General features: G+C 41.5%; 1 protein-coding gene across 4 annotated transcripts in view; it reads right to left on the reverse strand.

The window, feature by feature from the left end:
- LOC146081273 (ATP-dependent translocase ABCB1-like) overlaps nucleotides 1-12,040 on the reverse strand; it is a 66,616-nt gene extending 54,576 nt beyond the window's left edge. Inside the window, exons 1-2 of one of the 4 annotated variants that reach the window (XR_014475103.1) lie at nucleotides 6,815-12,036; nucleotides 6,197-6,308 (exon numbers count right to left, since the gene is read on the reverse strand). Coding sequence is in view for 2 of the 4 variants with exons in the window: in XM_083189398.1 (XP_083045524.1) it covers nucleotides 6,197-6,297 (101 nt within the window). In the remaining 2 variants the exon portion in view is untranslated. Of the gene's footprint in view, nucleotides 1-6,196; nucleotides 6,309-6,814 lie in introns of those variants that run through there. The other 3 variants (XM_083189398.1, XM_083189400.1, XM_083189399.1) reach the window with 3 other exon arrangements.
- Between the last annotated feature and the right edge of the window lie 866 nt (nucleotides 12,041-12,906).

The raw sequence follows: 12,906 nt of genomic DNA on the forward strand, positions 1-12,906 counted from the left end.
TTGACGATGGAACAAAATTTTTTCATTCACCAAAGGAGGCTGGAGAATGGTTGGACAGTAGATTTCCAGCTGGGCATCAAATAGCTGCTTAAGTTGGGATGTCTGTGATCCACCGATCGTTGGGGGTAAAGGGTTGTGTTGTGAGAATATAAGAGGCTAACGATGTTAAATGTTAGAACTGTTGATATTAGCAAAATATGTCGTTTTTGAATAGTCCAGCTGAAATATTAAGTAATAACGTAAAAGTATAAGCCGGATATTGCTGCCTGTTACCGGGGAGTGGGGTGGGGAGGTGTACTAAAATGAGACTGCACGGGAATTTGCATAACTGCAAGTAGAAAAGCCGGATAAAAATACATAGTCGGGTAATGAATAATATTGTAAAGAAACATGCATTTTTCTATAAAAAAAAAAAAAAAAAATATATATATATAAATTTTTGAAAAGCAAAAATAATAAATAAGCCAGGGGAGGGGAACTACTACGGTCTCAAAGGTATAAGTGGTTACAGGGGATATTAGCCTCATACAAATTGGGAGCAGGATAGGGTAACCTAACCTGCAAGGGAGGAGGGTGGAGAGGATAAGTATACCAAGGGGGGGAGGTATACAGGGTGGCGGGAGGGGGGTATATGTAAGGGGTCGTGTGTTATATGTTGGAGGGAGGGGGGTATCTGTAAGGGGTTGTGTGTTATATGTTGGACAAAGACATCAAGGCACCAAGAAAATACCTGCAATTACGCTGGCGATGGAAGGGGGACGGGAAAAATGGGATTATTTTTAAGCTGATTGATGGTACGGTTATTAACCTGGAATACTAGGGGGATGAACAACAAGATAAAGCGGTCATTAGTTTTGCGGTATATTAGGGGCTGCGCCGTAGATATTGTTTGTTTAACTGAGACCCATCTGATAGGTGGGAAACTTATGGCCTTAAAAAAGGCTTGGGTAGGTCATGCTTTTCATGCCCCCTTCACTTCGTCAGCACGTGGTATATCAATTCTTATCAGAAAATCTATTGCGTTTTCATATACAAGAGTTAAAATAGACCCTGGAGGGAGATTTATTTGTTTGGATTGTGTGATTAACAACTTACATATTCTTTTACTTGCTGTATATATCCCGCCCCCCTTTTCTTTTGATGTTATGGTGAAGATAGCAGATTTTGCTGCAGTAACCCCAGAAGTCCCAGTAATTTGTCTCGGCGACTTTAATAACGTGCTAGATTCAAAAATGGATAGATGGAATAAAAATGCATTTGGTATAAAAAGGGACAGTAGTTCTAAGAATTTTGGCAGTTTTGTGACAGATATGGGGTGGGTGGACCCATGGAGAGAAAACAATCCAAAAGTAATACAATACTCTTGTTTTTCTGCATCACATACGGCCTTTTCAAGAATTGATATGGTATTTGTCTCCAGAGGGCTGTTGCCATTAGTTAGTGAAGTTAGTTATAAAACTCGGGGGATTTCCGACCACTCCCCATTAGTGATAGAACTGAGAGAGTTGACTGACAGGGGTTGCCAATTTTGGAAGTGTGATGCCATATGGTTAAACAATCCGGAAGTGACAACAGGACTGTTAGATCAATGGGGTGAATTTTGGGCAATCAACAAGGGGACCGCACCAGAAAATATAACTTGGGATGCTTTCAAAGCATTTTTAAGAGGGACACTTAAAAAAAAAATAGGTATAGTGAAAAGAACAAACCGTCAAATACTAATGGAATTGGAAAAAAATTGTAACATAAATGAAGCAAAATTTTTGACAGAAGGTACAGCAGAGGCGAAAAAAGAGTGGGAGGCTTCTAGAGAGCGGTGGTTGGATTATTTAAACACAGCAAATGTTAAAAACATGAAAGTAAATGCACAGAAGCTATATAATAATACAGATAGGGCTGGGAGATATTTAGCCTATCTTGCTAATGTAGATAAACCATTAAATACGATTCATAAAATTAAGGATTTATCAGGGGCATTGCAATCTAAAACACCAGAAATAGGTGGCGCATTTAGGGAGTATTTCTGTGGGCTGTACAGGACTAGGGTGCAATTTGATCAGTACCAAACCCGGGAGTATATTAGTAATATAGGGCTGCCCTTCCTAGAGGAGGTGGAAAAGCAGTCCATGGAAGGCCCCATAACATTGGAGGAGATAGTGATGGCGATCAAAGAATTACCAGCTGGGAAATCCCCGGGACTGGATGGTATCCCGATGGATGTATATAAAAAATATGTGGAATTTTTCGCCCCATTATTGCTTGAGCTGTACAAATCTTGCTTTGAGACTGGAGATTGCCCGCAAACAATGATGGAGGCGAGAATTATTCTACTACCAAAGCAGGGGAAGGATCAGGAGGACTTAGAGGCATATAGACCTATTTCTCTATTGCCCTCAGAAGCTAAAATACTGGCAAAACTGTTGGCAAGGAGGCTGGGCGGAAATATTGATAGGATTATTCACCCGGATCAAACCGGCTTCATGCCCGAGAAATCTACATCCATCAACATCAGAAAAGTATTTAGTCACCTACAAGTCATTAAGAATAATACAGAAGATTCAGCAATAATGTCACTAGATGCCATTAAGGCATTTGATGCAGTTGAATGGCCATACTTGTGGGAGGTGATGAGGGCTGTCGGAATCGGGCCTAACTTTGTGAGATGGGTTCAGCTTCTCTATTCTGATCCGAGGGCCAGGGTGTCGGTGAATGGGTGGACGTCCTCTGCCTTCTCCCTCTCAAGGGGGACGAGGCAGGGATGTCCACTGTCGCCGAGCCTATTCGCATTGGCGGTGGAGCCTTTGGCTTGCGTCATGAGAAGACATCCTGATGTAAAGGGCTTTGGGGCAGGACCAGTGACAGATACAGTGGCTTTATATGCCGATGATGTATTAATATTCTTGCAGAACTATAGGGACGCAGCTTCTAGGGTCCTTCAGTTAATTATAACGCATGGAGGATACTCGGGCTTTGAAATTAATGTCCAAAAATCCTGTATATTGGCAATAAAAAAACAGCTTACAATTGGGGCACAGGGAACATTGCCGATTAATTGGACAGAGGCCTTTAAATACCTCGGGATATGGATCACTAGAGACCCTTTTGAGTTCATTAAACTAAACATACAGCCGCTGTGGGAGTATGTGGGTAGAAAGTTCAAAACTTGGAGTAAGCTCCCAATCTCAATGTCTGGGCGAGTAAATTTAATAAAAATGATCATTTTGCCGAAAGTCCTGTACATCCTGCAGCAGTCTCCGGTGTATTTGCCAACGGCCATCTTTAAAAGGCTGAATAGCTTAATATCATCCTTTTTATGGGATAACAAAAGAGCTAAAATTAAACTAGATACCCTAATGAGGAAAAAGGGGCAAGGCGGATTAGCACTCCCCAATTTCAGATTGTATTATTTGGCTGGCCAGTTGGCACATATACGGGAGTGGGTGGTAGAGGATACAGGGACTAATTTAGTTAAAATATTGATTGCTCAAGGCAAGGGAAACAACAGCCCAGTACAACTTTTGTTAAAGGGGGCTATATCAAAATGTGATGCACCATTAGTAGTGCAGGCGATTAAAGTCTGGCGAGAAGTTGGTAAAATAATTAAATACAACGATATAGAAATAGACCACCCTCTATCAGATTATAGACGATTTCAAGAACTTAGCGAATTAAGACCTGATGCAATATGGGGTACATATGGGATTAGTGCAATGAGTCAATTGTTTAATACTGAGGGGCTGAAATCATTTACACAGCTGGTGGAGGAATTCTCACTCCCAAGGTCATTTTTTTTTAGATTTTTACAAATAAGAAGTGCATTAGAGACCGAATTTAGGAACGAATCACCTATATTTTCAGTCTCCCCTATAAAAAAAACCTTATTGGAAGGGGGCAAAAAGAAAGTAGTATCAAGGCTGTACAATCAGTTAGTGGAAACCATTCATGATGATAAAATGGGGGAACTCAGAGGAAAATGGGTAGAAGATGTCGGTAACATAACAGAAACAGAATGGAATATGGCCCTGAAGATGGTCTCAGTAGCTACCAATTCAATAAAAACCCAGCAAGTACAACTATTTATTATAAATAGGAGTTATCTGACTACAAATAGATTGGCTAAGATTAAGGGCAACATTTCATCTCTTTGTCCCAAATGTAACAGTGGTATAGGCACGCTATGGCATTTACTATGGGATTGTCCAGTCCTGAGAATTTTTTGGACTAAAGTAATCAAAACAATTAACAACACAGGGATACCTGTATCAGCGTTAGGGCCTAAAAGCTGTATTCTTGGAATATGTATGGATGGGAATCTGAATAGATTTGATAAGGCTTATATAATTAATCTATGTGCTTTGGCAAAACTACTCATAGCAAGAGTATGGATGGCAAAAGATGGACCAGAACATGTAGCTTGGATTAACTTAGTCAACCTTACAATGGGACAAGAAAAATATGTATATCTAGGTAGAAATAGCACGAACACATACGCAAAGATTTGGCACAGATGGGTCAGTTCCGGGCATACGATAGCCAGCCCGGTCTTAGGTTAGTAATGAAAAAAAAAAAGGAGGAAAAAAAAAAAAAAAAAAAAAAAATAACACAGAATCGTAAGGATAAATATAAGGTACTTAAGAGACACAAATATTGTAAAATAAGCACGTAGTTAATGGAAAATATTATAAATATGTTATCAACATGGTTACTTAAACAAAAGGTAAAAAAAAAAATAATAATTATATAGATATATAATTACACAACACATTGACACATGGTTGTAAAGGTTGTTGGACAACAGGTTGACGTTGATCACATGCTACAAATAAAGATAGTTCTGAGATCTAGGGAAGCTGAGTCCGCACTATAGTAGTAAACCATAGCGAGTAAAAAGACTATAAGAATTGATAATTATCAAATGATGTAGTAAATCTATAATTTTCCCGTTATCAAATTCCACATGTTATAGATCGTTAAGTAGGTGCCGGGATGTCCTAAAAGAGTGTTTTGTCCAAATTGTATGTATTGTACTGTAATTGTAAGGTATGTCATGTAATGGTAAAGTATATGTACTTACTAATGTAATATATATGTATTAATGTCTTTGTTGCAAAAAGAAAATAAATTCAAATTTAAAAAAAAAAAAAAATTGGTTGCTATGGGAAACTTTATCCTTTATGTTGCTTTATACATCTCCTCCTTTGTCTTATTAAATAGTGTAAAAAAAGCATCTGAAATTCTGTCTGAAATAAATATTCCATATAATAAAAGGCTAACGCTGCTCCTCACCAGGAGATGGTGCCCAATGAAGGAATTAAAGTGCTGCTCTGTTGGGACGAACACAGCTGACAGTGCTGACATTACTGTTCTGAATACCCCCTAACACTGTCAGGAACATCTCTATGCTTTTGCCACTCCTGGTGCAAACCTGGTGTATATAATGGACTGGACATATATGGACGGAATTATGGAGGATATTTATCAATGCTTGGAGTCAGATACAGTGGAGAGAGACAAAGTACTAACCAATCACCCCCAATCTGTCATTTTGCAAACATAGCCTGTAACATGACACTTAGCAGCTGATTGGTTGATACTTTATCACTCTTCACTTTACCTCTCTTTGACCCTTTGCAGTCAAATTTTTTTGCAATTCAAACAGTCTGGTTTAAATGTTTAAATTAAGATTTTTTATTCAAAAATGGTCTACATTGAATGTTGAACAATGTTAATGTTCTTATTTTAAAGTCTCACCATTGGATCTGCTACTGGCGCTAGGGCTGTCGAGTCTGACTAGACGTTGGACCTGAAAGGGTTAAGCCTTGATAACTTTAGCCCCGTGTCTCTTTCTCAGACACATTTTACATATCGGCTTTATACGGCAAATCTGTTCAAATCCACACAAGCCCTTGCTATGAACCATATCCAATTATCCACAACCATCATTTATCATTGAAACTTCAATATTATATCTACTTTAGGTTCCCAACCCTTTTGAATCACGGCACCTAGAGTATCAGAATTATTTCATGGCACCCCTAGCCTAAAAAAATAATAATAAAAAAAGATATATATATATATATATATATATATATATATATATATATATATATATATATATATATATAAAATGAAGTAGATAATAGATTTGCTATATTATTCATCTTTAGTTGCAGAATTTGTGAATAGGTTTAGTCACCTTTTTGGGTTGGGGTCCTCTATAGCGACCATGGCTTCTTCACCATTAGCCAGCCCCTTTTCATTTATGTTATTCACTTCAAAATTCTGGTTACTCGACATGTTTTTAATTCCTACAAAGAAAAATAAATTCATAGAGAGTTACTATATACAGAATACATCAGGGAGAACTTTTAGTTCTTAAGGTGCCCATACACTAGTAAGATTTATCTTCAGATCTGGCTGGTTGGAACAAAAACATGGTTATGGATGAGTGACAGTTTGGCAGTTTTCCAGCATTTCCAAGCAAATGGTCAACTGTCATTTGCTCTTATCCATTACCATGTTTTTGTTCTGACCAGACAGATCTGCAGATAAATCTGCGTGTGTATGGCCACCTTAAGTGGTATAGATTAGTGGTGTAGATTAATTGCGTAAATTAGGGCTGCCAAAGTTTTGGCACATGGAAGCAGGGATTGCAGTACAATCAAAACTATGTACAATCTACAAGCTGAAACCGTTACTTATGTAACATCTATTGTGCTTGTAAAAGAAAGAAAAGTAACTAAAATAATCTATGAAAGCAGATAGAAGTAGCAGGCTGGATACAGGACACACAGTTATGCAACCCGTCCCTTACCTCAAGTGCCCTCTGATGAGTAATTGCAACTTTCCTTCTGTCACGCAGTCACAAGGACAGATCTGGCCGCCAGCTTTTATATCCCAGACTCCGGATGACTGTGAAGTGAGGTCAGTTCTCTGGCTCCTCCCTCGCTGATGACGGGTTCATACTATTTGTGAATTGAGATAACTCCACCTAACTCACATTAACCATGACTTTATCCATTCAGACTGGGGATTTCTTCTTCTGTACTCCAGCTAATTGCTCTTTTTATTAATTATAGCATCAAGTCTGTACCACATTTAAACCTCCACATACCTGTCCCACATCATTTACACTTTCACATACCTGTCCCACATCATTTACACCTCTACAGACCTGTCCTACTGTACATCATTTGCACCTCCACATACCTGTCCCACATCATTTACACCTCTACATATCTGTCCCACATCATTTACACCTCCACATACCTGTCCCACATCATTTACACCTTCACATACCTGTCCCACATCATTTACACTTTCACATACCTGTCCCACATCATTTACACCTCCACATACCTGTCCCACATCATTTACACCTGCACATACCTGTCCCACATCATTTACACCTCCACATACCTGTCCAACATCATTTACACCTCCACATACCTGTCCTAGATCATTTACACCTCCACATACCTGTCCCACATCATTTACACCTCCACATACCTGTCCCACATCATTTACACCTCTACATACCTGTCCCACATCATTTACACCTCTACATACCTGTCCCACATCATTTACACCTTCACATACCTGTCCCACATAATTTACACCTCTACATACCTGTCCCACATCATTTACACCTCCACATACCTGTCCCACATCATTTACACCTCCACATACCTGTCCCACATCATTTACACCTCCACATAACTGTCCTACATCATTTACACCTCTACATACCTGTCCCACATCATTTACACCTCTACATACCTGTCCCACATCATTTACACCTCTACATGCCTGTCCCACATCATTTACACCTCTACATGCCTGTCCCACATCATTTACACCACCACCTACCTGTCCTACATCAATTACACCTCTACATACCTGTCCCACATAATTTACACCTCCACATACCTGTCACACATCATTTACACCTCTAAATACCTGTCCCACATCATTTACACCTCCACATACCTTTCCCACATCATTTACACCTCCACCTACCTGTCCTACATCATTTACACCTCTACTGATCTGTTCCACATCATTTACACCTCTACACACCTGATCCACATAACTTACAGCTCCACATACCTGTCCCACATCATTTACACCTCCACGTACCTGTCCCACATCATTTACACCTCTACAGACCTGTCCTACATCATTTGCACCTCCACATACCTGTCCCACATCATTTACACCTCTACAGACCAATCCCATATCATTTACACCTCTACACACCTGTCCCACATTATTTACACCTCCATGTACCTGTCCTATATCATTTACACCTCTACATACCTGTCCCACATCATTTACACCTCTACAGACCTGTCCTACATCATTTGCACCTCCACATACCTGTCCTACATCATTTACACCTCTACAGACCTATCCCATATCATTTACACCTCTACACATCTGTCCCACATTATTTACACCTCCATGTACCTGTCCTATATCATTTACACCTCTACATACCTGTCCCACATCATTTACACCTCTACACACCTGTCCCACATCATTTACACCTCTACAGACCTGTCCTACATCATTTACACCCCCACATACCTATCCTACATCATTTATACCTCTACACACCTGTCCTACATCATTTACACCTCCACATACCTGTTTCACATCACTTACACCTCTACACCCCTGCCCCACATAATTTACACCTCCACATACCTGTCCCACATCAGTAACACCTACCTGTCCCACATCATTTACACCTCCACATACCTGCCCCCCAACACTTTCACCTCCACACATCTGTCTCACATCACTCACACCTCTACACACCTGCCCCACATAATTTACACCTCTACATACCTGTCTCACATCACTTACACCTCTACACACTTGCCCCACATAATTTACACCTCCACATACCTGTCTCACATCATTTACACCTCCACCTACCTGTCCTACATCATTTACACCTCTACATACCTGTCCCACATCATTTACACCTCTACATGCCTGTCCCACATCATTTACACCACCACCTACCTGTCCTACATCATTTACACCTCTACATACCTGTCTCACATCACTTACACCTCTACACACCTGTCCCACATCAGTAACACCTACCCTGTCCCACATCATTTAAACCTCCACATACCTGCCCCCAAACACTTTCACCTCCACACACCTGTTTCACATCACTCACACCTCTACACACCTGCCCCACATAATTTACACATCCACATACCTGTCCTACATCATTTACACCTCCATGTACCTGTCCCACATCATTTAAATGTCCACATACCTGTCCCACATCATTTACACCTCCACATACTGTACCTGTCCCATATCATTTACACCTCCACATACCTGTCTCACATAATTTACACCTCTACATACCTGTCTCTCATCATGTACACCTCCACATATCTGTCCCACATCATTTACACCTCCACATACCTGTCCCACATCATTTACACCTCCACATACCTCTCCCACATCATTTACACCTCCACCTACCTGTCCTACATCATTTACACCTCTACAGACCTGTTCAACATCATTTACACCTCTACACACCTGCCCCACATAATTTACAGCTCCACATACCTGTCCTACATCATTTACACCTCCACATACCTGTCCCACATAATTTACACCTCAACGTACCTGTACCTGTCTCACATCACTTACACCTCTACACACCTGTCCCACATCAGTAACACCTACCCTGTCCCACATCATTTATGCCTCCACATACCTGCCCCCCAACACTTTCACCTCCACACACCTGTCTCACATCACTCACACCTCTACGCACCTGCCTCACATAATTTACACCTCCACATACCTGTCCCACATTATTTACACCTCCATGTACCTGTCCCACATCATTTACATCTCCACATACCTGTCCCACATCATTTACACCTCCACATACCTGTCCCACATAATTTACACCTCTACATACCTGTCTTTCATCATGTACACCTCCACATACCTGTCCCACATCATTTACACCTCCACATACCTGTCCCACATTATTTACACCTCCACATACCTCTCCCACATCATTTACACCTCCACCAACCTGTCCTACATCATTTACACCTCTACAGACCTGTTCCACATCATTTACACCTCTACACACCTGCCCCACATAATTTACAGCTCTACACACCTGTCCACATAATTTACAGCTCCACATACCTGTCCTACATCATTTACACCTCCACATACCTGTCCCACATAATTTACACCTCCACGTACCTGTCCCACATCATTTACACCTCTACAGACCTGTCCTACATCATTTACACCTCTACATACCTGTCCACCATCATTTACACCTCTACATACCTGTCTCACATCACTTACACCTCTACACACCTGTCCCACATCAGTAACACCTACCCTGTCCCACATCATTTACACCTCCACATACCTGCCTCCCCAACACTTTCACCTCCACACACCTGTCTCACATCACTCACACCTCTACACACCTGACCCACATAATTTACACCTCCACATACCTGTCCCACATCATTTACACCTTCATGTACCTGTCCCACATCATTTACACCTCCACATACCTGTCCCACATCAGTTACACCTCCACATACCTGTCCCACATCATTTACACCTCCACATACCTGTCCCACATCATTTACACCTCCACATACCTGTCCCACATTATTTACACCTCCACATACCTGTCCCATATAATTTACACCTCCAAATACCTGTCCCACATCATTTAAACCTCCACATACCTGTCCCACTTCATTTAAACCTCCACATACCTGTCCAACATCATTTACACCTCTACCTAACAATCCCACATCATTTACACCTCCACATACCTGTCCTACATCATTTACACCTCCACATACCTATCCCACATCATTTACACCTCCAAATACCTGTCCCACATAATTTACACCTCCACATACCTGTCCCACATCACTTACACCTCCACATACCTGTCCCACATTATTTACACATCCACATACCTGTCCAACACCATTTACACCTCCACATACCTGTTCCACATAATTTACACCTCTACATACATGTCCCCTGAACAGCTGGGCAGCCCATGTCTCTATCCTCACACTGGTAGGTGGCATGCATATGTGCATGGCATCTAGTCAGTGATCGTCAGCTGCTCTGTAGAGAAGTGATGGTCACCAGCTCCCCCAACTGTGCCCCCTGCCCGGGGGACACTGCGACCTGCGGGTGAGACATCAATACAATCTACAATTACTGGGAGAATTAGGAGGTATGTGCTAGAAAGCAATAGCCAGCAAGAAAAATTCTTCAGAACCAATTCTACATTGCTTTCAGATTTGCACCAAATACATTCCATTAAAGGGTAACAAGCAGTATGTATTAGACATGTAAACACAACAGCAGGTGCAAGACCAATGTGAAACAAGAAACATCATTCAATGAAACCGCAGTTCATAGCATTCTACGTAGCCAATTTATTAATCCTTTGAGTGGCAAATATCGGCAAAAATTACAGCGTCACTCACATTTGTTATAAGAATTCAAATAAAATTCAAATAAAAATAAGATTATTCATTATGATGAATAAATAATGTTTGCTTGCCAATTTTCACAACAATTTTGACATATTCACTTGGCACTCAAAGGGTTAAAAGCAGTTAATGCTACAATTTACTTAACCCAGGGGGGAGAAAGTCAAACAAGAAAATCCTTATCTCTGGAACGACATCTACTAGCTTTCGAAGCATTTGCTTTGAGTGGGCTTACTAGTAGAATAATATTTATAAACAGTTTAGTTGGGTATGGGACTAATCTGCAGTACAAGAGTCATGCATGTAATAGACATAACTGATTTCCCCGTTAGACAAGAAGGTCAGGCTTAACGCAGGGTTACCGACTTTCCGGGAGAAGCCCGGAGAGGAGAGTTTCAGCAGCTGCTCGGGGGGCGGGGCTTGAGCGCGACGTCACTAAGCCCCGCCCCATTGTGGTAAACAGTTGCATTCACGGATCTCCGTGGAGGGGGCGGGGCTAAAATGACGTGATTTTGCCATTTTAGCTCCGCCCCCTCCTCTGAGACCCGCGGATTGCGGCATTTAAATGCCGCAATCGTGGGCGCAGCGGGGGTCCCCCCTGAATCCGGGAGGGTTGTCCTCCCTTCCGGGGGGCCGGGAGGGGGACCCGATTTTCGGGAGACTCCCGGTAATTCCGGGAGGGTCGGCAACCCTGGCTTAACGGATAAAGCATGCCTCCCAGAAGTCCCCCCTGTCATCCGGTGAACAGGCTGGGGGCTGGCCAGCAGCATACAGAGCCGCTGGTCAGGCCCCCCACAGCGGCGAAAATGCCCCTTGCTGATAAGCCACGCCCCCTGGATTCGGCTGCGCCCGGCTGTCCCCCTTTACTTGACTTAAATGGATACAGATCTGCATAGACTATAAACAAAATTAGTTTTTAGCATGATTGTATTTTAGTGTATGAGAACAGTAATTGTAACATGTCATTGGAGCCAGCGGTCCCTTTGCCAAAGTGAGGGTGTGATTTATGTTAATATTTAATGTAGATAAAGACATACATTTGTTAATGTGTTAATGGAGTAAAATAACATTCGCCTGACTCACACACATTATTACCAGAGCTGGTCTGTGCCCTCTCAGACACTGTGTATAAAAGTTTACGCTCATTGACATCATTGTGGGTTTGCTCATAACAAACTGCAGCTCTAAATTCTGAAGGTTAATTCTATGGCAGTGTACCAAATTCCTAGTCATTGCTGTTAAAGGGACTGTGCTTGAACTTGGGACATGCCTGGACATGTTAAGAGTCATTGTAAAGTTTCATACACATCGGGCGATTTTGTTCAGTGTGTATGGACAGCGATAATGGGGAAAATCACTGGGCTGA

The sequence above is a fragment of the Crinia signifera genome, chromosome 5 (assembly GCF_055691185.1).
Source record: "Crinia signifera chromosome 5, ASM5569118v1, whole genome shotgun sequence".
In the NCBI taxonomy this organism is placed as follows: Eukaryota; Metazoa; Chordata; class Amphibia; order Anura; family Myobatrachidae; genus Crinia; species Crinia signifera.